This window comes from Cucurbita maxima, unplaced genomic scaffold, assembly GCF_002738345.1.
Source record: "Cucurbita maxima cultivar Rimu unplaced genomic scaffold, Cmax_1.0 Cma_Scf00001, whole genome shotgun sequence".
Lineage (NCBI taxonomy): Eukaryota > Viridiplantae > Streptophyta > Magnoliopsida > Cucurbitales > Cucurbitaceae > Cucurbita > Cucurbita maxima.
The window spans coordinates 7,674,193-7,700,669 of NW_019272017.1; the positions used below are offsets into that span (position 1 = coordinate 7,674,193).

Below are 26,477 nucleotides of genomic sequence, written 5' to 3' on the forward strand. Positions count from 1 at the left end.
CGCAAATCCCCACGGATCCTAAAATTTGTTTGAATTGGGGATTTGATGGAATCCTTCTTCGCAGTCTAAACTCTCATATCATTTTTTCTAATTCAATTTTTAATATTTATAAATCCTTTATCTTTCAAACAATTCATAAAATTACGGTTTACATTCCATACATAAATAATACCATTTAATTTATTTATATCATAATATTGATTACGTAAACTCTCTTTTTTGTTTTTATTTTTTCTATTTTTTTTTTATTTGTTAGCACTTTGTTTGGTAACAAAAAGAAAATAATTTTAAGACCATATTTCTTTATAATATTGCATAATACATTCAAACTTTTAAAGCATCCAAAAAATAATGAATTTTATCATATAAAATGAGTAGTTAAATCTTTCATTTTCATTATTATTTCTCGATTGTAATTAAAAATGAATAATAATAATAACAAGACAAGCTCATACCTTGATTATTTACTTTATATAAACCGATTAACATTGGAATAAGAAAAATTAAATTTTAATGTACAAATTATGACAAACCATCTCTATCTCATTAATCAAATTATCTATTCAAGTACATAAGGGGTGGGAGTGTTTTAAATCCAAAAGATTTAGCTTAAAAAATGATTAGATTTTAGTTTAATTGGGAAGTAAATGCTCAAAATTAGAATATGGTAAACATAACATGGACAAAAATTGATTTGATAGTAGCACGTGACCAATATTTAGTTAATGGGAGACTCAAGCAGTGAAGCACGTGATGATCTCCCTCATAAAGACGTAAATTGTGCACGCCCAAATCATCCACCCAACATAACAGCCCCACAAAATAAGAAGATTAAGATATTCATGCATGCCTACTTCCACCTTTAATTATGCCAACAATAGCCGCCTCCATTTAAATATTTATTTATTATCGTTATCATGAGAATCAATGAACACATTAAATAAAACAATAGGTTTTGTAATGATAGATTTTAATCATCAACTCCGGTACCAATAAATATACTTAAATATTCTCTAAATAAATTTACACAAACACTAATTAATTACAACTTAGTATTCATACACTTCATCATTTCATATACTTTAATCAAACTGAAAATGAGTTCTTACTGTTAGTTTATTATTAACTTTTTTTTGTTTTTTTTGAAGGTTAATATAGTATATAGAATTTGGAAATATATTTACATTATTTTTTATTTAAAATTACCATTGAAGACTAATATTAATATTTATTAAAGATTTAGAAGCCAAAGTTAACCACCAAATGAATAAATTTAATTACGTATAAATTTGTATTACATTTAAAAAGTAAAGAGGGGAACAGGGGTACGGAATGAAAAAGTGAGAAATAGGGAAAAAATGAACAAAAAAAAAGAAAGGACCACACGATGCACGTGATAATGTCTGTATTGATATTGGCAAAATAAAGATCCGACCCATGCCCGACCCGAACAAAAAATGCCCCAACTAACATCCACCGAAAAGTCACGACACGAATAATTAATGCAATCCATTGGTCTCTCTCATCATGTGAGATTCCAATAATCACCATGTTCCACATCCAGCAACCATCATCATCCCCTCATCATGTGCATGCCATGCATGAATATCATTTCCGCGTAACGACAAAGCGGGCCCACCGCAAACAGGCTTACGTTTTTCCCGCCCATAGCGCCGACGTGGAATCTTCCGCCTTATTCTTCCCGCCAAAATCTCCGCCTATACCGTTTGTCTTCCACAGAATTCTCGACACGTGTCGCACTATGAACCCCACTCTTCCAGCTGTTACGCCTAGCGTTACGATGACGCGCCCAATTCAGCTGCTATTTTAGTCTCAGTCCATAACTGCGGAAAGTGCCCTCTTTCCTTCAATTTTCTCGCCTCACATTACATCTAAAATTAAGTCAAAATTAACCCTTAAAATTATTTTATTACAAAAGAAAAAAAATATCTCCGGTAAGTTTTTTAGCTATGAGGTGGCAATACGTCGTTTATTATTTGCGTTTTCTAAGTGACACGTATGCAACTACATGCCCGGTAATAGAATATTAGCCCAGGCCCACATTAGAATTCTATGAAAGATTTCAAAGGCCCAACAACAAGCCCAATGTTACAGATCAATGCAAAGGAAGACTACAATAGATGAGGACATACAGAAGAAAACACAAGATTCATGGTTCGATCAAGCTGATTCCATGGTGGACTTCCAATTTAAGAACCCATTTGCCAGGACAGCTTGAAGCTTCTCCCAATTGGCAACGATAAGCCACTGACCTCAACCATCAAACTTTTTCCTCTTTCACCATCTTCCCCCAATGGCTCTTGCTCTATATTTTGCTCCACCGTCGAGGCCGAAACTCCGGCCGCCACCGGAGCTCCATCGACAAAGACCTCCTTCGCCTTCCCACTCCCATCCAACCCCAAAACTATAACCTTCTCAACAATCAACCCTTTGTCCAAAGCAAACTGCCCCGCCGCAACTTCCGACCAAATCTTCACACGGCCGTTATTCTTCACACCGTAAAATTCCACGTACGTCGAAGTACCTTTTGCAATTTTCATCTCCGGCTGCTCATCGTCGTCCAAAAACAGATACCCTCTAGCCTCGCCGTCAGATTCTCCGGCGGGGAAAGTGACAACGAGGCTAAACGGCGTCGCTCGAGCTTCCTTGGAAATCATCCCACCCTGCTGCATTGGCAATATGGCGTTCTGATATAAATGAACATTAATCACATGAAGGGGTGCATGGAGTGTCACATAACGCCCCTTTTTGGACATGATCACGTTCGTCATATTAAACAAATCGTACCAAGTCCCCGGCGGAAACAGAGCAGTGACCTCTGTTTTGCTCTGCTCGAGCACCGGAGAAATCATTAAGCTCTGCCCCAGAAGAAATTGGGTGCTAACTCCATAACACTCGGCGTAATTCGGGAACGAGAAGAAAAGTGGCCTGGCAATTGGGGCTCCTTTGATATGAGCTTCATACGACAAAGTGTAAAGATATGGCAAAATCTTGTACCTCATTCCCAACGCATTTCTAGCAGAGGTAGCCACTGATTCCCATTGGTAAAGCTCCTGTCTAGGAGAATAGAAATTGGCATGATCTCTGGAGAAAGGGTAAAAAGCTCCAACTTCAATCCAACGGTTACAAAGCTCTTCCGTTGGCGCTGGATAGAACCCACAAATGTCGGACCCCACCATTGGGATACCGAAGATACCGAAATTGAGGACAGTGGAAATGGAGTATTTCAAATCCTGCCACGTCCCTTGATTGTCACCAGTCCAATGGGCGGCGTATTTGCCAGAACCGACGAACGTGGAGCGTGTAAGGACAAAGGGGCGCTTTCCTTCGAGCCCTTGAAGGGCCTTGTGTGTGGCAATTGCTTGCGAAAACCCGTATAGACTGTGAGCGTCGTATTCCAAAACGCCGTTGTAATGAACAGCGCTTGTAGCGATTGTTTTGTATCCAATCGGAACCTGCAGTCCGGATGCGTTGATTTTGTAAGGTGGGTCATCCCATCTTGTATCTGTTATGTTCTTACAATCCAAACAACAAATCCACCCGGGTCCAGTAGCATTGGGGCACTGTTTCCCCACCGGTATCGTGCATTTTCCGGTACAGAAATTGGAGGCTTCGTTCATATCAATCCAAAGGCCATTCACCGGAACGAGTTGGTGAAACCGGCTAATCTCATCGGCCCACCAAGAGACGGTGGCGGGATTGAGGAAGTCCGGGAAGTGGACGGGGCCAGGCCAAACTTGGGCCAAATAAGGGTGGCCTTGGTGTTTGATGAAGACGTCTTTCGCAAGGGCTCTCTGGTAGACGGCATAGGTGGAATTAACGGCGATTCCAGGGTCAATTAGGACAATGTACTTCATGCCGGAGCTGTGGATTTTGTTGAGAAATGATAATAGAGCTGGATGAGGGTAACTGATGGGATTGAGAGTGAAATCTTTGTGGCCGTCCATGTGGTCGTCGTCGTTCCATATTACATCGAGTGGGATCTTGGCCTTTCTGTAATTCTCCACGACGTCTTCCACGACGGACAGGTTCCGGTAGCCCCATCGGCACTGGTGGAACCCTACAAATTCCAGTTCACATATAATAAGATCATTTGTATCTCTAAAGTTTTGAACATAATCTTAAATGCTTTCACCTTTAATTTTCTCATAAAATGACATTATCTCTTCGACTTCAACCGTCTTCAACACCTACTTATAAGTATATTTACGTATAGGCCTACAACATTAACTTCGTTCACATGTTGCTACGACTCCATGAAGGCTTACCCCAAGAAAAATCCACTTTAGAGTATGGACCATTACCTTTCCCATTCCCTCCCCATTAATCCCCAAACCAAACCCACTCTTCCCCTCCTCCACACGACACATCAAACCAAACCCAAAACACTTCCTACCTTCCTTATCCCAACAAACCTCACCATTTTCATTCTCTCAAGTAAATTGGGGAGTGTGAATACAGTAGCATGATCATACGTACCGAGAGCCCAATAAGGCATGGGAGCCGGCCGCCCCACAAATGCTGTATACTGATCAACCACGCTCAACGGCGACGGCCCTGCGAAGAAGTACAAATCCAAAACTCCGCCAATTATCTTATACGTCAACGAGTTCCCTCTGTAAAACACATCCATCCCGTTGCTATTCAGAAGCAAAACGCCGTGAGCGTTCGCTTCCCCTCCGCCGCCGCCGTTCCTCAGGTCCATGTACACTGGGTGGGACCCGTAGAGGTCGGTGTTCAAAGTCACCGCCGCCACGTCGGTGGTGTAAAGAGTGTAAGGCTCATTGGGCTGCAGTTTCATCCCTTTCGGCTGCGTGTTCTCCCCCAGCCCGTATAAGGCTGCGCTTTCCGGCAATTTGGTCGAAATTTCTAGATATTGGTCCTTAAACACCAGGCTGTTAAATGGGTCGGATTCATCGCTACCCGAATCGAAAAGGGTCTCCCCATTTGACTTCCTCTTCACCGTAAAGCTAAATGGGTTAGCGGAATAACTGAAAATCAACTCCGACCCGGCATATTCTGAAATGGTTACGTTGTTTTTGGGAAAAACCACAGCCCGTCTCGGCGGCGGAGGGCTCTGTCTCGGTAACAAATTGTACGGAACTTCCCATCGCTTCTTCTTCGCATCCGTGATATGGACTCTCAAACGGTGCTCTGTTTCATGCCTGTAAAATCAAATTACTCAAATCAATCAAAATGAACCCAAAAATGAAAATTATGTACAAATGGGGTTATGAATTTCAACGTACTTCACGAATAGCTGCAAGAAGGGGATATCAGCGCCGTAAAATTGACTTTCAACGTTAACTTGGAGGAAGCCGAGAATGCCGCCGCCGGGAGCCTCGCCGACGGAAATCAAATGGTAGCCATTGCCTATTTTCTTTGATGGAAGGGCGTCGGCTGATTTCACGCCGAAATTACAGAGGCCAAAGAAGAACAGGGAGAAAAGAAACAGAGCATGAAACGAGGGAGCCTGCAACTGCAATGTCGCCATCGGAGCTTGGAGAAGTGTAGCACTGCAGTGCACTATTTAAGAGTAGAGAAAAATGAGTGAAAATAAATAAATAAAAACAAATTGTCTTTTTAGAAAGATAATTCACTTTTTCGAATTATTTTTGCGTCATAATTTTTAGTGTTTTTACACAAGTTGCCTATTTTAGCTACCCGTGATATGAGATATTTGCTTGGATTAGCTTATAATTCTTTAATTTAATTTTTTAGTGTTTTATATTTGACAAAATCGGTTCTGAAATTTTAATATTTAATTCTCATAATGCATTAATACTTTTATGTAAGAAAAAAAAAAAAAAATCGCCAAAGTGATATACATCATTACTTCAACATTGAGACATACTTGTTTTCAAAGTTAATATTTATTATTACCAATGATTTTGGGCACGTGGTTTATATAAAAGTCAAAGAATATAATTTTTGTCTTCTCAAAGTCAAATCAGGTATTGTATTTAAAAAAAAAAAAAAAAAAATCAAATCAAGCATTAGGAACTAAATTAGTAATTTACTATAATTATATTAAGCGAAGCTATTTATAACTAAAATAAAACTGAAAGGCTTGTAGGTTTGAATATAAAACAACATAATATTGATGGGCTTGTACAGTGAGGCCCATATACGGCGATTCTTCAATCGGGCTCTGATCGCTTGCTAAAGCCCAATTGAATTGATAAAGAAAAGGCCCACTTTGAATTTGCAGTGTCCACCCTTTATGGGCTCAAATTACTGAATAAATATATAATCCATTTATTCCTTGTTGGTTGGTGATTCAAAGAAATATTCTCACGACAATTTCAAATATTTATAAATCCATTTAAATTACGACTAATAAATCCCACTTTGTGTATTGAAAAATCGTAGCCGGTCTCGGTCTTATCTTGAATTCAATGAATTTGTTTCTAATTCAACGGGTCCATTTGAAAAGCAAAATAAATAGGAATTTAAATGCCGAAAATATGGATTATTAAAAAGTCAAATATCCACTCTTGTTCTTGTTTTTATTTCTTTCACACATTTTAAGGTATTATTATTATTATCATTATTATTTCCGAAATATATGTATTATTTGGTAGGAAGGAATGGAGGGTGTCGGCCAGTTGCTGATATTTTGGCAGAATCGGTTCCCCACCCCACACTGGGTGTGGCTCACAGACTCAACTAAATGTTTTTTTTTTTTTTTTTTAAATTTTTAAATGATAACATAAAACAATTAGTTTTTATTTTAATATATATATATATTGAAAAAATAGACACAATTATCAAGGTTTGAATAGTCAGGATGGTAAGTTAATTACTTAATGCACCAAAAAAAATAATAGAAATTTGATGTAAATTACCAAAATTGGTTATATGCAAGATTTATTAACTTTACACCCTCGATATTATTGAATTTGAAATATAGAAAATAAATAATTAGACGAACAAAAAATAAGTATTATTGTTTTAAAATAACTGCACAACCATTTGTGTGTAAGTGAAGTAATATTAAAAGCATGAATTACTTATTTCATCAATAATCTAAATATAGTACAATATTGATTTTACACATTATTAATTTATGTAAGAAATTTATCCTTTCAAATTAAAAATAAAAAATAAAATTTCAAAATATGGAGCGGTTGGTAAGGGAATAACGTGTCTCTAATTAATTCTAGAAAGTCAATAAATAAAAAAGAAATTTGGGTAATTTTATTTTACCCTTCCACTCCACTCTAGACACCAAACAAAATATTATACCAATTTTACATTTTATTTTATAGTTTTTAATTCTCTTTATATACGCAATATAAAATTAAAGGGAAAAAAAAAGATTCTGAAATGTGTGTGGCGCTTTAAATAATTAATTTTCCTCTATCTGAAAAAAATCCCATTGGCTGAGCCCACCACAAGATTTTGTACCTTTAGAAGATATTCTCCTTTTATTTTAATTTTAATTTTAATTTAAAAATTTGAAGGTGGAGTTGGCATACACGTCATCGCCAATTTGGAGATTTTCTAGAAAAGCGCACAATGAAGGTGTTTGATTATTGGCTTCCCAATTCGGTCCTTTTTTGGACAAATTCCAACTCACCTTTTTCATGCAATTGTTTTCTTGGACCATTTGCATTCAATATTTGGCATTTCATTTAAATAATATATTTAGATTTATTGTATAATGTTCTATCATTGAAGCATAGTGATATTATTAAAGAAATAAATACAAATCTTATAATGGGGAAGAATTTGTAGTCTTTTTCTTTAGGAAAAGTTGAGACATATGAGTAAAATAAGATCTAATTATTTAATTTGGCAGTTAAAGACATTAGGAGCATGATGTTTTATCTTTAAATTAAAATAATAATAAGGTGGGAAGTGGGTTTGTAGGTACAAGATCCATATTCTTGATGCTAAATACCAATTGTTTGTCTAGAGCCTTGACCCTTGACCCAAAGGAAAGAGAGGGAAATTACCAAAAAGGGTTTAAACGCAATTTTAGTAATTGTTTTTTTTTTTTTTTTTTTCCTGAGACCAATAATTTGAAGGCAGCCGAGCCGAGCCGAGCCGAGCCACCGAAAGAGAGCCAAGAAATTAAGCAAAAACGGATCCGTCATTGACTCGGATAGCGGGCCCCATTCTTGCGGACTTGTGAATGGAATTGAAAGGAGTTTAATTTTTGCCCATTCCAAAACCGAAACCGGACGAAGTCACGAAAATGAAAAGGAGGTGGGTAGAATTTTCCGTGGGAAACAATTTTCTTTTTAGGGATAAGAGAGAGAGGGATTTTTATTAGCATATCTATACGCTTCCACGCGCCTGTTTCCCATCGTTATCCACGCGCCTGTTTCCCATCGTTATCCACGCGCCTTGCACCTTCTCTCTCTACCTTCTCCCCCTTATATAATAAATCCCCACTCCTTAATATCCCGCTCAAATTGTCTCACGTTCTTTATCGCCTCTATCCGTTGGAACTTGGCTACATAATCACAAAATTCCAAGGGAACGGAAACCCTAATTCCTCTTCTCCGATTTCTTTTTTTTTTTGCTTTTTTTTAATCTATGGAGAATCAGAGCTCGAGGAAGCGGGATTGGGACGACTTGGCCGACTCGGCTGACTCGGAGGCCGGTTCGCCGGAGGTGAAGCGGCTCAGAGACGACCTCCTAGGTTTTCTCGACGACTCCAATCTAGAACCGGCAACTCCCGATCTCGACTCCTTGATGAGGAGTTTCGAGGAAGAAATTGCCACTGCGTCGTCTTCTCCGGTGCCGGTGGTGGATTTAACGGCGGATTCCGGTGAGTCTCAGCCGGAGTTAGGCTACCTCTTGGAAGCCTCCGACGACGAGCTTGGTCTACCGCCTTCAGTTACTTCGAATAGCCAACAGGAGTTTGACGAAGCGACCGAGTTTGCTCGAGTAACGACCGATTCGTCTGGGACCAGTGAGATGTGGAGGTTTGAGGATCAGATCCCGAACTATGACGCTTTCGAACTGGAAGCCGGAGATATGTTCAGCGGCAGCGACGCGGCCGAGTATGTGGGTTTGGATGGGCTGTTGGAGTATTCGAATCTGTGTTCTGATGCGTTGGATAACTCGGATTTTCTCTGGCGGCAAGAATCTCTGCCGGCTCTATAGTTAGAAACGTCGCCGATTAATTAATGTTTTGCGTTAGGAGTAGATACAGATGCCGCAGTTGAATATAGAAATTGGTTCGTTTTTTGTTTCCTTTGTATTTTGGTTACACAGTGGAAATTCTTTTTTGTTCATGGTTATGCTTTCTGGACGCAAGGATAAAAATTAGTTGAAACCTTGAGAATGTTGTTGCCATCCCTTGTTCTCCGTTGTGCTGTGTTTTATCTAACTATTTTATTTGGAATATTGGCGAACCAGGAACGAACAGACTATAAACACGTACGCACCTAACATTTTTTTTTACTTTCCCAAACAGATAGAAAAGAACTTGTTCTTTTACGAGGAACGAACAGAATAAAGGTTAGCGCTACTTGAAGAAGCAGCGGAGCCATTGGGTTCGTCATCGTTGTCATTGTCGTCCGGACATGGTGATTCAGAGACCGTGGATCCTTGGTTGGGCTTTTGGTCCTGGATTTCAAGTTACATTCCTTTCTCAAAGCCCTTTATTTTATTGGGTTCTTGTAAAAAAAAACCAGCCCAAAACCCATTGCATGATAGACTTTAAAAATACTTTAAAATTTAACCCCAAAAGAGAAAAACAAAAAAAAAAAAAACATATTTTTGGGCTTGCGTTCATGTGTGTGCATATGTAAAATTGGTCGCACCTGATCAAGTGGAAAGGCAGATCATTGTCCACACAACAAGCGGAGAACAACCAACGCTAATCCAAGTCAACGCCAAAGTCGCCGGATAAAAACATATGACCGAGTTGCACAGAATCTAAACCCCTCCCACTGCAAAAGCTGAAGACTGTCGTGCATTTTTAATTCAATGTTTCCCACTTCCTCCATATTTCCTATTCAATTTTAAATTTCTTGCGTTGGGAAAAGTAGAAGGGCAGACCCTTTCCAGTTTCTCCATCATCGCGGTGTCGTAACAAGACAGGTAGAACAGTAACTGGGCCTCCATTTTTTCGGAACCCGAACGTCGGTTCTTCAATCTGAAGTAGATGAAGCAACTACGATTGGAGAAATAACACTTCTGGATCTCGATCTTCCCATTCGCCGGCTTCCATGGCTAGGTACCCCTTTCATTTTCACAACTTTTGGATCATTCTTTTCCTTTCCATCTGGTGTTGGGGTCTGTTTATCTTTGATAGTCATCATTTGCTTGCTTGAATCGAGTTAGTTACTAATCTGGGATTACATTAAAACCAAGTTAAGTGGTCGTAAATGCACAACTTGGTTAGGTTTTCGATTTTCCTGTCCCTGTTAACATGCTCAGAATGATGCTAGTTACTAATCTGGGATTACATTAAAACCAAGTTAAGTGGTCGTAAATGCACAACTTGGTTAGGTTTTCGATTTTCCTGTCCCTGTTAACATGCTCAGAATGATGCTATTGCTATGGTCCTCAAGTGGCTTTTTCTTGGGAAGCTTGGTTCATGGGATTTTCTACAATATAACCGTAGATATACCCTTTACACCCTTTATTTTCAGGCATCTGAATTTTCCTGTACCCGAAACAGAGGCATCTTATGTTGAAGTTCCCAACCGTGCTAATTAATAGGTTATCGTGGGTTTATTAGTAAGAAATACATTTCCATTGTTACGAAGTTTTTTGAGAAAATCAAAAGCGAAGTCATGAGAGCTTATGTTCCAAACGGATAATATCATACCGCTGAGGAGTTCCGTGATTCCTAACATCTTATAACTAAACTTCCATTTTCTTGCTTCTCGTTCTCCTCCTCATATGTTTTACAGCGTGTGTTTCTTGTGGAGCTACGAGAACAATCTAAGTTTAAGATACCCCCTCAAAGTCTTGCTGTAAACACTACAAAAACTTTCTTTTTTTGATTCTATAATTTGATAAAGGTTCATGGATATTTTCATCATGGGGCATAACTTGTTTCCATTATGCAAGAGCTCTAAGCAGCTCATGGTTTTGACTTCTGGGTGTTACGTTTGATTTATGCAGACCTTCATGGCTGGTAGACAGCAATAGAATTGCAACAAAAATTAAGAGTGCATCTGGAACAAACAATCCTCGAAGTGTTGAATGGGAAAGCAACCCCAGCAGAAGTTGTCCGAATTGCCGTCATACAATTGATAACAGTGATGTATAACTTCAACTGTTTATTTAATACCAAGTTACGGGTGCTTGGGATTAGGTCTTATTCTTGTTGGTTCTTAGAGCAGTTGAAATCTCTTTGTTTGTAGGTTGCTCATGAGTGGCCAGGATTGCCTAGAGGTGTAAAATTTGATCCTTCTGATCAAGAAATTATATGGCATCTGCTAGCCAAAGTTGGCATTGGTGGTTCAAGGCCGCATCCGTTCATCAATGAGTTTATACCAACAGTCTTTGAAGATGATGGCATATGTTATACCCATCCTCAAAAATTACCAGGTTTGTCATCACTGGATTAATACCAATTGTTCAACATAGTACTACTAACTTTTTGTTTAATATAATGCAGGTGTTAAGCAAGATGGCAGTGTGTCCCATTTCTTTCACAGAGCAATCAAGGCATACAATACTGGAACTCGAAAGCGTAGGAAGATAACGGACGATGATTTTGGTGACGTTCGGTGGCATAAGACTGGAAGGACAAAGCCAGTGGTCATTGATGGGGTTCAAAAAGGGTGCAAGAAGATCATGGTTCTATACATGAGCTTTGCCAAAGGAGGTAGAGCTGAGAAAACCAATTGGGTTATGCACCAATATCACTTAGGGACAGAGGAAGATGAGAGAGATGGAGAATATGTCATTTCCAAAATCTTTTACCAGCAACAAAATGTTAAGCAAGGTGAAGTTATTGAACAGGAAGTTCCTGAAATCATTGATGCCATAAAAGTCGATCCCCGCACTCCTAAGTCTGCGACTCCCGAGCCTCCTCGCGTCGAAAGTAGATGTGTGAATGTCAATCCGGAACAGGATTCTGTTATCACTTCCACTAGGGACCTTGCTGAGGTACATGAAAGTCTTCATTTTTGTGATATGCATATGAATTGGATTAATATGGATATTAAAAAAGGATGGTCACCTCTTGTTCCAATCTCTACATTGTATACATTATCTTGAGTTTTAACGAGCCTGCTTATTACCAGGTTCAACCTGAATTTGAGAAGTCAGACAAATGTGATATGAACAAACCAGAAGGTTGCTCTGATGAAGTAATTGACGATGACGAAAATCGAATCGAGGAAGAACCGAAATGGTGGGAAGGAGAGTCACAGAACATATTGGACTCCCAACAACTTGTGGAAGCATTGTCTCTGTGTGATGATATCTTTCAGAGCCAGTCTCCCCCTAGGGACGGGAACGCTAACCACCACGGCGCATCGGGGAGCAAGTCTTGCTTTTCTGAATATGCAAAATTAGGAGCAGATGATCTAAGGAAGGATCTTGAAGAGTGTCAAAATCTTGTCCTTGATCCTGCAAACATCGAACTTGACACACCTCCAGAGTTCAGACTTAGTCAGCTTGTATGTCTTAAACCTTCATTCTACACCCAGTTGAGTTCATTAATTTAAAGTAAAATGACTTTTCTTTGTTCTTCTAACAGGATTTCGGGTCGCAAGAAAGCTTCTTGGCTTGGGGTGGCAAAGCGGATGAGTAAATAATGTGGATTCTGCATCTGTTTTGAGAAACTCGAATGTGGTGATGTTTTGGCTCACATTTGCTGGTAAAATAAAAAGGAACCATCAATGTAAACAAAACTTGTGATTAAATTTGAACGACTCCTTAAACTCCTTAAGCTTGTGTTGAATTTGTTATGGAACGTGAGCTCTCCTGTTGGGACATTGAAAAAAAAAAACAAGACATTTGTAAAGAAAAACAGAGGAGGGTCGATCCCAAGTTCACAACTTTAAGCCTGTGTTTGTACTAAAATTGGTGATCACATGAGCTGCCTAACACAATGGGCTGTAAAATGAAAGAAAATGGGTGTCCCCCGGCCCCGACTGCGTGTTGCCTTGTGGACAGGCGTATTGGATGGATGCCTTTGCGTCCACCATTTTGGTCCCTTCTCCTTTCTCTTTCTCATCATCTCCATCTTTCCACACGTTTCTCGTGTGATTTGACCATGGCGGTGTAGAATTATTAGAGTTTTTTCAAAGTTGAGTTGAGTTAATCTTTACACCATTTTTTGATTTGAGCTTTTAGTATTATCATCAAACTTGTTAGGTTAGGCGATCTCATAACCTTAAGCTTGTAAGATGAAAACAACCGTTCACAATAATATGATATTGTTCACTTTTTAAACATAAGCTCTCATGACTTTGCTTGAGTTTTTCAAAAAGTTTCGTACCAATAGAGATATAATTTTTTTATTATAAACTCATGATCATTCTCTAAATTAGTCAAGAATTGCGTATTTAAATAATGATAAACCAAAAACGTAAATATACATCGAGTTTGATTTGTATTTAATAATTTATAGTCATTGAAATAAGTAGATTTTGGATGAATTGTGTAATGTAAACGAGGGGGCATATGATTGGACGAGATGAAGAGATGGAGGATGTGGGAGGGAAGGCCCACCGTTTGATGGAATAATCAGACGGCTCTGATGGGCCAACAGATTGGGAAGCACACGTGGACTTGATAAGCCTGCTGTTTTGACCAACCACGTTCTAACGTTCTGTCGTTTTCCCTGTCAGAGGTGCTACTCTCCTGTGTGGCCAACACCACAATAACCTTTCCTTTTCACTTTCTCTAATCTTCTTGATTCCACCACGTGTCACTAATCGTAATTATTTAGCTACAGAATCAAGGATCAAAAAAATATTTTCCAAATTTCAAAAATTAAAAGAGGAAATTTGAAAGTTAAAAATAGGAAATCTCAAAGTTGGAAGAAAAAAATAATAACAATACTAATAAACTCATTTTATTTAATTAGTACAAATAAATGGAATAACAGGAATTCGGTATTTCTAATCATTAATATGTAATTAAATGAATATTTAATGTATGTCTCTTAAGAATATTAAAATTCACGACATAATGTTGCCTCTTGTCAAAAATGAAAAAATTTGTTTGTCTAAATGTCTAACCTTTGTGGGATTTTGTTATTTTAAAAACAAATAAAAAAATGCAGAATGGTTTGTAAGATATTTTTAAAACATGGTCGGTTTGTTTGAAATTTGATGAATGATATACTGATTTTATATAAAATATATGTGATTTGTATTGTTTATTAATGCACAGATATTTCTGCAAAAAACTGGCAAATAGTCCAAAAAAAAAATAATAATTTTGTATATTACTGAAATAAAAATGAGAAGAATGTTATTGTCACCTGTTTGTGATAAAAACAAGTAAGGGATAAGGTTCTAAGCTTTGAATTCCATGATTAATAGATCTGTGGTGGACATATTGCAAAGTTTTGGAGGGACATTTATATATATTATGCTATGGATAGTTTGGATAATGGAATGATTATTAACACCTACCTTGAGTAAGCTATATTAGCTCTAATAATATATTTAAAAGAATAAAAGGTAATACTTTTAATACAACAAAAAAAAGTAAAAAATAATAATAATAATAATAATTAAATTGATTAAATCTACTTCCATTCTAATAATTGAGCTGATGATGTGAAGTCTAAAAAGAATCTTTGCTCAGGTGTAGTACATGTCCATGTATACTCCAAAGGGTAAGTATAGTATGAATTTATGTAAGATTGGCATTCATTATTTTATAAGAAACGCACACACTTAGCGGTTAGAATAGCCAAACTAGCTCTTACTCATTAGGGTGAGATTTGACAACACTTGACATCCACCACGGCATGCTATATACACTATAGATCAGGTCTAAACTCACGTTGTCGAAGGATAGAGGTACATGACAAGTTTAGAATACAAAAGATTTTTAAGAGCATGATATGAATATAGTTAGGTAGGCTATAAATGTTGTAATGGTAATATTATTAGTTAATCCAAAAGGATTGGGGAAAATGAAAGGCAAATAATACGAGAAAATATTAGAAAGAGATTGGTCGGTGGTTGCACAAGAGACAACTGGCTTATGCAAAGAAAAGGGCAATAATTGAAACCCCTTTTTGACCGCCAACGACTCTCAAATGGAGACCCCACACCACACCAATACTAAAATATTTACTATCACGATGTTTGTTGTACTTTAAACATAAATTATCGTGATTTTATCTTCTATTTTCTTAACGAGTGGGAGATTATTTTTTTCAAATCTTTGACAGCTAATTAATTATTGTCATGTAATTATTTTTTGAAAAGTTATAGAAGAAGATGACAAAGTGAATGAATAGTTGAATTATTTTGGTGTGCTGTCCAAAAGGACCAAAAAGGAATGGAGATGTTAATTTGGACGAAAGTAGTCCAAATCCAACTCCAACTCCAACTCGTATGAATATCTTATCTCGAACTTTAAATTCTCATATCATTAATGGGCCTACCTTAAATTATCACTTTCTTTTTTTTACTAATCTCAATTAAGATGGTGTAATAGTTTTTGTTTATGATGTATGGCAGTGTTGAAGATGTTGTCAAAGATTATAAAGAATCAGTTTGATTGAATCATGGTTAAAGTGTATAACTTTATTTGATTCCAATATCCCAAAAGTATGCAGCTTTTAGAATCCTTCTAGCTTAATAGGGTATCAACCAAACAAAATCTTATAAACTTTAAACAATAGGGGTTTCAACATTTGATTTAATTATATCAATAATCAATGAAATTATTTTTGAATTTATTAATTAATAGAAAACCCCCCATGAGGTTTGGTTTGGATATTAACCCTCTAACCCCTATAATATCAACGAGAAATAAACCTGAACTTAGATTCTTCAAAAAGTAACCAAATATATGTTTTCTTTATGGAAGCTTTAACCAGCTAGCATCCAATGAAGATGATGTAAGATTTGAATGGGAAATAGGAATACAAAAGTAAAGGGCAGAGAAAAAGCGATAAAGAGGGGGGGGAGGGAGAAATCCAAGTGGTGAAGGTTTAATTTTGAGAGGGTAAAAGTGAATTTAAAAAACGAAACAAAAAAAGAAGAGCAGGGAGCAGGTGGGTGGGGGGGGTTTGTGGAGAATCCCACCACGTTATTTCCAATTTCATTGTTGAATTTTGAATTGAATACCCAGAGCCCCAGACGAGTATCAACTTCGCATGCAATTGGTACCAAACTCAAAGGAATAATAGAGAGGTTGAATAATAGTAATAATTGATACCAACATTTACAATGTTATTAGGCAATACAAAATTGTGTCCCAAATGGAGAAGAAAATGAATTGTATGAAAGGGGTAGGATGTACAAAAAAAAAAAAAATGATAAGAATCAGTCATGCCAACAAAGAAGCATGATAACGCAACGCCTTATAATGTAAAGCCTTGCCCTTTGCTCTCTTACAGCTCCGCCCAGCCCTCTGCTGCTGGAAAGCCTCCTTTTGGAACCTCCAATGCTGCCGCCGCTGTTCATCTTCATCTTGTTGTTGAAGAAGATTTGTTTGTTTGGTTGGATTTGAGAAGGGGAAACAGAAATGGAGGATTCTTATATAGAAACAGGGAGTGGGCGTGAGTCAGGACTTAGTTGGCTTTTTCCATTTTTATTCATTTTATTATAATAATTATTAATGCATCGCGTGGAGGGTGATAGAGTCTCATGTGTCCCCCATACCCACCAGACCAATGCTCTCACCTCGGACCCACCTTTAACTATCATTCACATTATTCATATACATATCATCAAAATACTGCAAACATTTTTCAAAGTTTGAGCTATAGTTTCATCAAATTAAAATTCATACAAAATCATATTCATTAATGCTACAGTTGTATGACAATGAGATGATATTATATACTTAGAATAAACAGTTTTGATGAGAAATTATTGGGTGGGAAGAAGAATTTGAAGAAGAAGTGATGAAACAAGTCATAAAATATTAATTTTGGAAAGTGAAGCACAAAGACAATGAACCATTTGAGAGAAACAAAAACAATACACGATAATGCAAGAAAAAGATGCATATAATTGGATATAAATTATACATACGTTGTATCTAAATGAGAAGAGAAAAGAAAAGAAAAGAAAAGAAAAGGGAGTTTTTATGGTAAGGAAATTAGAGGACAAAGAATATTTAAGAGCATGGGGGAGGTCTACCAGCCACCAGCACAGTGGGTCGCCCATTCAACCAACAACGCCACCAAGGTTGCATTCTTTTTTCGATTTTGTCTCATCTCTATCACCTCAATTCAATCATCTACGATCCACCCTCATCCCGTCTTAACATCATATTTTTGGTATGAATTATTAAAATATATGGGTTCAGTATATGTAATGTAAGGGTAACGTGTAAATGTTGAGACTTTGGAGTTGGGGGTTTCATATATTTGAATAATTGATATCGATATTGGAGCCCATAGTTGGAAATGGGTATTCTATTTGATTGGCTTTTGGGGGAGTTTGAAGTGAAATCCCACACGCACCATTTTCAAAAAGGTCGTCCTCCCCAAACGGATCTGCAACTGAAATTTGGAAGGAAAAGGCGAGAGAAAGCAGGGCGCCTCATTTGGGATCATATCCCTCATTAGCCACTCTCTCTGCCCATCTCCAGAAACAAAACCCTAACATATCAGAATGGTGGTTTAGGGTTTAAGAAGAGTTTAGGGTAATTTTAGGAATGTTGCTATTTAGGGTCAGAGTTGCACGTGAACTTCTTCCCCTTCTCATTTGCTTTGCCCTTTACGTTTTCCTTCGTCCCATCAATCGCTACATACCAAAACTCCCCCACGTGGATCCTCCTTTTTTTTTTTTTTCTTTTCCTTTTTAAATATTCAAACCCCACATTACTGCATTTAAGAATATGGGGTCCCATCCCCTCTTTTCTTTCAATCTTCCCTAAATTTTATTTTATTTTACAATAAATACTTACCACACATTTTATGTCTTCTAATTTAATGTTCTCGTTTACTAGATTAGGCACCTTAAATACAACAAACTCATATATTTAAATTTTATCTTCAAAAGAAAAGAAAAAAAAAAAAAAAAAAACAGAGACGTCTCAACGCAAATATGGAAACAAAGTCGGTGGAATAGTGTGCCCATGTTTCTATTTTTTTGGGCCTTTTTAATGCATCAAATTGGGCTGCTTTACCTTTGGGCCGAACCAATGGGCTCCCAAATTATACAGTGCAACTAATCTGTTTTTGCAAATGTACATATGGGTATAGTTTGATGATTAAGGTATTCAACTTTAGTGAATTAATCCATTAATTTTAATAAAAGCTTTACAACATCACTCATTCACTCACTAATTTCATGAGTTGGGTTAAAAGAAAGCATATGATTGCAGTCACTGATTCAATCTCCATCACATCACAAAGATCATTTGAACCTAAAAAATCATTTTGTCTAAAAATAAAAGAAAAAAGGAATCCGTTTTTACAATGTTGCAGGCTGTAGCCCAGCCCAAAATACAACCAACCCAACAGCCCGACACGCCCTACGGTTGAACCATGAGCTCAGCTTAATGAGCCGTCACCGGCGCCAGTGCTTCCTCCGGCGACTTCCATTATCAGAAAACAGAGAGGAATGACGAGAAAGATCGTAAGGAGCCCATAGGCTGTCGAGTGGGCATGGCTTCTTGGCATCCAATCTGAGCCATGGCTTCCCCTTTCCACTCCAATGGAGTAGACTGGCCGGGCCAGGATGAAGATTTCTACAAACCCCTTTCAGATTATCCCCACCCAGCCCATGTTGGTTCCACCGGTGCGCTACTCCTTCGACATCCCCAGCAAAAACCAGTAAAAATGGAGGTAGCGATCCCAACTCATAAATTCTGTTCCTCTTCTGAATCCTCATCCATTTCTCCAACCTTTCCGTGTACTTCCCTTCCCTCCATTTCTCCAAATCGATAACCATCACCCCTGTGTTGAAATAGCACGCTTTCCGCCCCTTGAACGCCGCCGCGTGTTCCGAATTCAACCAGAACTTCGCGGTGAAGTAATTCGTGAAATTTGCATGGCAATACTCCGGCGCTCCCAGCACGTGATTCCCCAAATTGATTTTCCAAAGCTTCGCTACATCGTCCACCACCACCAGATCTGAATCGAAGTAGATGATTCTTCCGACGCTGGCTGGTAATAGATCCGCTAGGTACATTCTCGCGTAATTCAGCGGCTGATCTAAAGCTCGTCGAATGGAGTAGGTGATTTTTCCTCTTACCAGATTTGAATCGAAATGGTAGAGATGGAAGTTCAGGTAGGGGAATGTGTTGGTGATAATACGCCGAAGCTCTAACTGCCGGTGAGTGACGATGAAATGGAACACTATGTTTTCCGGGCAGGATGAGTGCTGAAGTACTGAAAACACTCCGGCCACCGATCCCCGAAGGTACGTACCGTCTAAAGTCATGGCGATGTGGATGACGGATGGCTTCGTCGTACGGAGACATTCTCGACCGTTTCGGAATGCCGGCGCTTCTCTGAACACCGGAAGGTCACCGGCGACGACCGTCGACGGAAACCATACGGTTACGGCGATGAAGAAGAGTAGAACCAGAAAGGCCATTAGGGTTTTCCTTTCCTTTTTTGAGAGATGAGGAAAAGGAAGACGAAGCATTTGAGAAGAAGAGAAGGGTAAAATCGGGAATTCAGAATGAATTACTTTTTGGTGGGGCTGGAATATTAAAAGGACAAATGAAGCCAGGCTGGAAATTGAAATGACCTCATTTCATTCATCGCCGTGACTATGGTCGGGGTTTCGAAATTGTGTGGACGTGCCTAAAAGAGCTTTCATCAAGAGCCGTACGATTGGTCGGATTCGAAATAAACGGCTCTGATGGGAAGGAAATTTGCTTATACTAAACATTGATTTAATTGAAATCCCGTGACAAAAAGACCAAATTATCGGTGCTGTTAATGCAACGACACTATATCGAGACCGTTGGATAGAGCGCTGTGATAATCGTCACCGTCGGACATGGGTGGTGGGGTATGAAATGCTGGGATCTTGATTTGTTGGAATTTAATTTTGACGTGTGCCGTATTAATGTAGCGTACAAAATATTTTATCATTCCTCCTAATGTTTTATTTATGGTATTTCTTTCTTCCCTTCCTATTTATAGCACCTAATTAATGTGTTGGCAAGAATACCCAAGTTGTGAATTCCCACAAATCCTGCCTCTCATTACAAATATATATTAATAATTACCATCATCCTCCAGGCTGCGCTTCATTTGGGCTATTTAGAACAAACTATCTTTCTGGTTCATCTTTTAAATTAAGTGGTTGAATGGGCCGGCCCGTAAAAAAAACCCAATATGATTTAAGTTTGATTAAAAAAAGAGTTTAATATTATGCTTTCTTTTACATCTAATTTTATGACAGGAAAGTATTAAATAAAATGTGGGTTCTACGAATCCAGAACCCAGACAGAGTTTATTACTTTTTATACCACAATTTTTCATTTTCTGTAAAACAAACCATTTATTCATTTTTATTTTGTATTTTTCATCAAATAAATACTTTTTTTCCTTATTTGTGGGGAACACTAACCGTGGGAATTACAAACGGGGAATATTATTTATTTATTTATTTATAATTTTCTAAACAAACAATTCTTTTTTATAGATGGTATTAAATAATTGTTTGTAGTACATGCATTTCTCTACATTATTGTTGTGTTTTATAGTCACAAAGTACATTCCCAAACAAATCACATGCAAGCATTCAATCTCCATCCGACCCCATTCTTTGACTAAATCAAATCCAAATATTCATAAATTATTTCATATATATATATATATATCAAGGACAAGGACAAATTAGTAATTTACTCGTAGGAAATGGGTTGCACATTTTAAATTTTCAACTTTGTATATAAATTTGAATGAAAAATAATAATAAGATTTGGACGCTTACGTAGAATTTGGGACATACTAGAATTTTCTTCTCTATTTTTTTGACGTACATAGAATACCTAATAATCTCAATTTAAATTGTTTACTTTTTATTTGGTTGACTCTTGCTTGATTTTTTTTTTCCTCCAAAAAAAAAAAAAAATCTATTTCAAAAATAAACGTAAGAAGCACTTTAGAAAGATAATTCAGAAGAATTGTTATGTGATTATAATTTGATCCATTGTTTAAGTAAAAACAAAATTATCTTGGATAAAGCATGAATTAGGTGTTGAATTTATGGGTGGAAAAAAAAAAAAAGAAAATGAAATTATGCATCTTATCCTCTCCAATCTCCACCAATAGGAGATAAGAGAAGGAGAAGAGAAGACTCATGGTATGATGCCTATGTGGTATACAGAGTCCTCAAAGTGGACCCCACTTGTACAACCAATCACAATTAAGATTTGTTGCAGTCAACAAAAGCAGCCACCCACAACCTCATCTCTTTGAACACCACCTCATCATTGGCTACATTTTTCACTCCAAATATATATTTTTAATTTTTCCTATTATAATTTCTTAATCCAATATATTTAAAAAAAGAAATAATATGATGTTGGTTAAGATAAAGGTCGAATTTGGTATGATTCACAATGTATAAAACCAATAGTGTTTATATGAATTATTAACTTATAAAGTGGCAGATGAAATTAAAAAAAAAAAAAATAGATATTATATTCCTTGAAAGGACAACAAGTTGTGCTAAATTGGTGACAGCATTAATTAAAATTTTATGGCAGGATATTTTATATTCCATAATTAATAATATTAATATATTTGGATCGTGGGGAAAAAAAAAAAAAAAAAAAAAGATAGAAGTGACCACCAATACCATAATAGAGGTTTTAATTATTTGTTGTTATTTAGCTAAGATGGGTGATGTGGATGTTTGCGTGAAAGTGATTGGAGGATTTAATATAGCCACTCACCACGTACTCCAGCAATTTTCATGTTGTTTAGAATAAAACAATAATTTAAATTAATGTTGTTCTGTCCTCACGTGCCTTTAATCCGCGTTTCGGTCGGAGTTTGCCACGTCACCATAATTTAATTTTCCTTTTCTTTCTTTCTTAATTAATTATTTATTTTTATTACTTGTCATATTCATTGTGAAGCTACAACAAGTGTTTGGTAAAATCTGTGGTTTGAAAAGCTACTTGGTGAGCACAAGTTGGGCTCTCAAAAAACCACAATGAATTAAAGGCATCCAATAAAGTGAAGCGCTTCGGAAATTCCACTAAAAACTTAGTCAATTAATTAATTAATTTTACATGGGTTCATATACGATATTACAACTATTCAATTAATTAATTAATTGTACATTACAAAAAGTGTATTATCTTTTTTCTCTTTAAGATATTAACATTTTAGAAATGAGTCATATGATTTATTGGTATGGTATGGTATGGTTCGGTTCGATTGGATGGAAGAACAGTGTTCGAAATAAATAATGTGGATAGTTGAAGAAACAAAAATACAGAGCGGAGTACCTAAAAGAGAAGGGGCAATAGGAAGCTTAAATTTGAGTGACACCCCAACCGTGAGTCACAAGGACGCCGGGATTTAATAATGAATTATATTTATAAAAAAAAAAAAAAAAATGCAGGTGTGGGGCCCAGGGGAAAACCCAGGACATTTCCGTACATACATCAGCCAATTTATGTATATAAAAGGATTCATTCGCGCGTTGGAGTGGGGCCTGCGAAACCAATGGATCGAGACGGTGGAGGGCCGTTGATTGAGAGGAAGGAGGGACGGTGGAGATTGGGGGAGAAGGGGAATTATTGGAGGTGATGCAAAGATAAGCTTAGTTGAGTCGAGGGGATGACATGTCAGCGCTGGGCTGGAAATAATAGAATGGGGATGTTTTTTGTTCCTTAAATTAAATTTGTTTTTGTGAAAAATGAAAAAAAAAAAAAAAAAATGTGGGGGGAATCTGGTGGGTGACTAAGATGAACCTAGGCAACAAGGAGAAACGAATAAGAGGATGACACGGTGGAATTAGGGGTTCGTTTGGAGGTTAGTGGATTTGTATGGAGAGGGTGTGGGATGGAAATCCAATCCGTGTGAAACTCAAGGGCCCACTTCCCCATCCTAGTGGGAACTAAATACTTTCTTTCTCCTTCTACCGACACTTGGACGCTTCCTATTTTCCTTTTTTATTTTCGCATATAATATAATTATATAAAATAAAATTAATGTTAATAATATTATTATTTAAAGAGGTAATTACTGTGAATGGTAGTAACCACAAAAGCACAGAGCAGATATTGATGGAAGAAGAGGAGGAGGAGGAGGAAGAAGAAGAAGAAGCAGAGAATGAGATAAGATGCATTCCACATGGGGAAATATTTTAATTAAACAAATTCCAGGGGGGATGAACTACTAAAGGGAAAACACGGTCCAGGGTCTCATGTGAACCCCATCAACTTGCTCGCCCCCACTTCTCCCCTCCCCCTACAGTTGACCCATATTTTTCCATAAATATCCACTCTCTTTCTTTATTTATTTTATTTTCCTATCATCTTCTCGATCCTTTTTTTTTTTCTTTTTGTTGAAGTCCACCCTATAAATCCACCCTCCCCCCTCGCCTCAACGCCCCATTCCACTTCATTCCCATTCTCCCCTTTTACCTTTCTCTCCTTCAGTTTCCCATTCACTACATACCCATGGACGGGATTTGCATTGACCAAACCACTTCCACAAATTCCCCCCCTCTCAAATCTCCACCGCCGGAGACTAGTCTCTGCCGCGTCGGGAGTGGCTTCACCAGTGTCGTTCTCGACTCCGACTCATGCGGCGTCGAGGCAGAGTCACGGAAACTGCCCTCCTCCCGTTTCAAAGGAGTGGTCCCACAGCCCAACGGCCGCTGGGGGGCACAGATTTACGAGAAGCACCAGAGAGTATGGTTGGGGACTTTCAACGAAGAGGAAGAAGCAGCACGTGCATACGATGTGGCCGCCCAACGCTTCCGCGGCCGTGACGCTGTCACCAATTTTAAAGAAGAAGAGGAGGAGGAGGACGACGACGACGACGACGACGACGTATCGGCCTTCCTCAACTCCCATTCCAAGGCAGAGATCGTGGACATGCTACGTAAGCACACCTACCTACACGAGCTCCATCAAAGCAAACGAAACGCCGGGTTATCCGGTTTAGATCGCAAACATAACCGTTCGTTGTCCGGGTCGGATTCTGACGCTCGCGAACTTCTATTCGAAAAAGCGGTGACCCCAAGCGATGTAGGAAAATTGAACCGTCTCGTCATCCCAAAACAACACGCCGAGAAAAACTTCCCTCTCCAAACCGGTTCCACCGCTTCCTCGAAAGGTCTATTGTTGAACTTCGAGGACGGAGGAGGCAAAGTGTGGCGGTTCCGTTACTCGTATTGGAATAGTAGCCAAAGCTACGTGCTAACCAAAGGGTGGAGCCGGTTCGTGAAAGAAAAGAATCTGAAAGCCGGTGACATTGTGAGCTTCCTCAAATCTCCCGGACAGGACAAACAGCTTTACATCGAATGGAAGTCCAGAAAGGCGTCGCCCACAACCGACTCCAACATGAACCCAGTTCACATCGTCCGACTCTTCGGAGTTGACATCGTCAAAGCTTCTTCGCCAAACACTGGGTGCGGCGAGAAGAGGAGAGAATTGGAATTTCTCGCTTTTCAATGTACCAAAAAACAAAGGATAGTCGGAGCATTGTAACCAACACATTTCCTTTTTTTCTTCTTCCTTTTAATTGTATAAAAAGAGAAAAAAAAATTGAATCTTTCTTTCAACCTAATTGCCTGATCTAATTATATATATATATACACAAAATTAAGCCTTTATTTATTTTCCATTTGGCACAAATCTGAAGAATCATTTATTCACTTGATTGATTTTAAAGGATGCTAATAGATTTGAAATTAGTGTATTTTGCACTTGATTATCAATTCCAATCCTTTCCTTTTGTGCACCTATTTTGTTTATGCTTCATTTTATTATATTTCTAATTTTGGAAGATTTCAAAAATCTAATTCTATGCTATAAAATGATTTCAGATTCCTAAATTTATAAATTATCTGTTACTCATTTTTTAAAAAAAGAAATTAAAAGGAAGGAAAAAAAATGAACAAGTTGAAGAAAGAATCATTGCTTTAAAATTGTAAAATGCAATAGGCATATAAAATATATATATATGTAAAGAATTATAAAAGTTGTAGCAAACTGACAAACTTACTCTCCTTCACAACTTTTGCCTCCTCCAAAGACCAAACCCCCCCTTCACCTTCCTCAAATTGGACCACTTTTCCACATTCAAATACCTCTTTTTTAATTACTACATACATGTTCGTTTTTTTATTAAATTATACAAAATACTCTTCGACCCTCTTATTAATTTAACCATTCTCCCTCCTCTTTGTTTTACCTGTTCTTGTTGCTTTGACATGAAAGTCCTCAGTGTTGTTGAGTGAGTATTAAATGAAATGCGTATCATATGATCTGAATAATTTATGAAAATCACACATTCCAACTACTACTCTACGTGAATTGTTGAATATCTTGCAAGAAAAGAAAATAGAATAAAACCGTCTCATAAATTCTTCCTTCTTCCTTTTCTTTTGATTATTATTATTTTACCAATTTTAATTTTTTATTTCTAAAATCTCTATTCAATGAATGTGTTCAAACTAAATGGGCCGGCCCAAAGCTATTTGAAGCCTGACTAATTAACCGGGCCGGCCCAACCTTGATAACTGTATACCCACAATCTCCTGTGTATTGCAATTTGAATAAATATATATATATTTTTACATAAAATATGTTTAACACCTTTTTATATTATTGATAAAACTATGCTAATAATACTCGTATGATATGCAGCCGCAGTACAGAGATAATGAAATTTGTACAACCTTCATGAATTTTTGTACTACAACTTACTCACACATTGCATTAATAGTTGCAAGTACACTCTTAAGAAGTACTCCCAACTTTATTATTCCTAAACCATTCACCATACTGAATCAAATTAACATTTCATATATATAAACATAATCTAAGTATGTCCGACGAGGATTCCACGTTACTTTCCATTTTTTATACGATGGTCGGTTACGTAATCTCGTTCCAATGAGTTTTTACCTAAGGTGACATCAAAATCCATGCAATCCAAACGGTTACCAATAGTACTAGAATTAAATACTCGGAAGCATGCAAATGAGGACGTTGAACTCCTAAAAGATGAATATACATGATCATCTGAAAGGATAACAAAAAAATCCCATGAGATATCCAAATTTGGTGAGAAAAATCTGGAAAATATAAGATTAAAAAGAAAAAATGATATTAATTAGTCTTTGATCTTATCCAGGAGTAATAAAAAGTTATGGGGGGGGGGGGGGGGGGGG

At 37.5% G+C, this 26,477-nt stretch overlaps 6 protein-coding genes across 6 annotated transcripts; 3 read left to right on the forward strand and 3 right to left on the reverse strand.

The window, feature by feature from the left end:
- Positions 1-1,980: 1,980 nt before the first annotated feature.
- On the reverse strand, positions 1,981-5,549 carry LOC111496985 (alpha-xylosidase 1-like). The gene is made up of 3 exons (XM_023147978.1): positions 5,271-5,549; positions 4,501-5,186; positions 1,981-4,081 (listed from the first exon to the last, which is right to left on the reverse strand). The coding sequence occupies exons 1-3, from the start codon at positions 5,513-5,515 to the stop codon at positions 2,211-2,213; spliced, it is 2,802 nt and encodes a 933-aa protein (XP_023003746.1). The 5' UTR covers positions 5,516-5,549; the 3' UTR covers positions 1,981-2,210.
- A 2,883-nt stretch (positions 5,550-8,432) lies between these two features.
- On the forward strand, positions 8,433-9,333 carry LOC111484295. Its single transcript, XM_023130875.1, has one exon. The coding sequence runs from the start codon at positions 8,569-8,571 to the stop codon at positions 9,139-9,141; it is 573 nt and encodes a 190-aa protein (XP_022986643.1). The 5' UTR covers positions 8,433-8,568; the 3' UTR covers positions 9,142-9,333.
- A 445-nt stretch (positions 9,334-9,778) lies between these two features.
- Positions 9,779-13,185, forward strand: LOC111479368 (SUPPRESSOR OF GAMMA RESPONSE 1-like). The gene is made up of 7 exons (XM_023124030.1): positions 9,779-10,219; positions 11,116-11,257; positions 11,358-11,544; positions 11,615-12,108; positions 12,246-12,623; positions 12,704-12,821; positions 12,872-13,185. Exons 1-6 carry the CDS (start codon positions 10,212-10,214, stop codon positions 12,755-12,757), a joined length of 1,263 nt encoding a protein of 420 aa, XP_022979798.1. The 5' UTR covers positions 9,779-10,211; the 3' UTR covers positions 12,758-12,821; positions 12,872-13,185.
- Positions 13,186-16,317: 3,132 nt separating this feature from the next.
- On the reverse strand, positions 16,318-16,696 carry LOC111485614. The gene has a single exon (XM_023132615.1). It carries the CDS (start codon positions 16,608-16,610, stop codon positions 16,464-16,466), a length of 147 nt encoding a protein of 48 aa, XP_022988383.1. The 5' UTR covers positions 16,611-16,696; the 3' UTR covers positions 16,318-16,463.
- Positions 16,697-18,427: 1,731 nt separating this feature from the next.
- Positions 18,428-19,987, reverse strand: LOC111480856 (probable galacturonosyltransferase-like 3). Its single transcript, XM_023126095.1, has one exon. The coding sequence runs from the start codon at positions 19,743-19,745 to the stop codon at positions 18,663-18,665; it is 1,083 nt and encodes a 360-aa protein (XP_022981863.1). The 5' UTR covers positions 19,746-19,987; the 3' UTR covers positions 18,428-18,662.
- Positions 19,988-23,633: 3,646 nt separating this feature from the next.
- LOC111481531 (AP2/ERF and B3 domain-containing transcription factor RAV1-like) lies at positions 23,634-25,040 on the forward strand. The gene has a single exon (XM_023127041.1). It carries the CDS (start codon positions 23,755-23,757, stop codon positions 24,787-24,789), a length of 1,035 nt encoding a protein of 344 aa, XP_022982809.1. The 5' UTR covers positions 23,634-23,754; the 3' UTR covers positions 24,790-25,040.
- Positions 25,041-26,477: the final 1,437 nt, after the last annotated feature.

Excerpts from the sequence above, each read along its gene's own strand:
- LOC111496985 (XM_023147978.1), bottom strand. The coding sequence starts at position 5,515 with ATGGCGACATTGCAGTTGCAGGCTCCCTCGTTTCATGCTCTGTTTCTT. Across the intron at positions 5,187-5,270 it reads TTCTTGCAGCTATTCGTGAA|GCATGAAACAGAGCACCGTT; the intron begins GTACGTTGAAAT and ends TTGATTTTACAG. Across the intron at positions 4,082-4,500 it reads CATGCCTTATTGGGCTCTCG|GGTTCCACCAGTGCCGATGG; the intron begins GTACGTATGATC and ends TGGAATTTGTAG.
- LOC111484295 (XM_023130875.1), top strand. The coding sequence starts at position 8,569 with ATGGAGAATCAGAGCTCGAGGAAGCGGGATTGGGACGACTTGGCCGAC.
- LOC111479368 (XM_023124030.1), top strand. Across the intron at positions 11,545-11,614 it reads CCATCCTCAAAAATTACCAG|GTGTTAAGCAAGATGGCAGT; the intron begins GTTTGTCATCAC and ends AATATAATGCAG. Across the intron at positions 12,624-12,703 it reads AGTTCAGACTTAGTCAGCTT|GATTTCGGGTCGCAAGAAAG; the intron begins GTATGTCTTAAA and ends TTCTTCTAACAG.
- LOC111485614 (XM_023132615.1), bottom strand. The coding sequence starts at position 16,610 with ATGAAGATGAACAGCGGCGGCAGCATTGGAGGTTCCAAAAGGAGGCTT.
- LOC111480856 (XM_023126095.1), bottom strand. The coding sequence starts at position 19,745 with ATGCTTCGTCTTCCTTTTCCTCATCTCTCAAAAAAGGAAAGGAAAACC.
- LOC111481531 (XM_023127041.1), top strand. The coding sequence starts at position 23,755 with ATGGACGGGATTTGCATTGACCAAACCACTTCCACAAATTCCCCCCCT.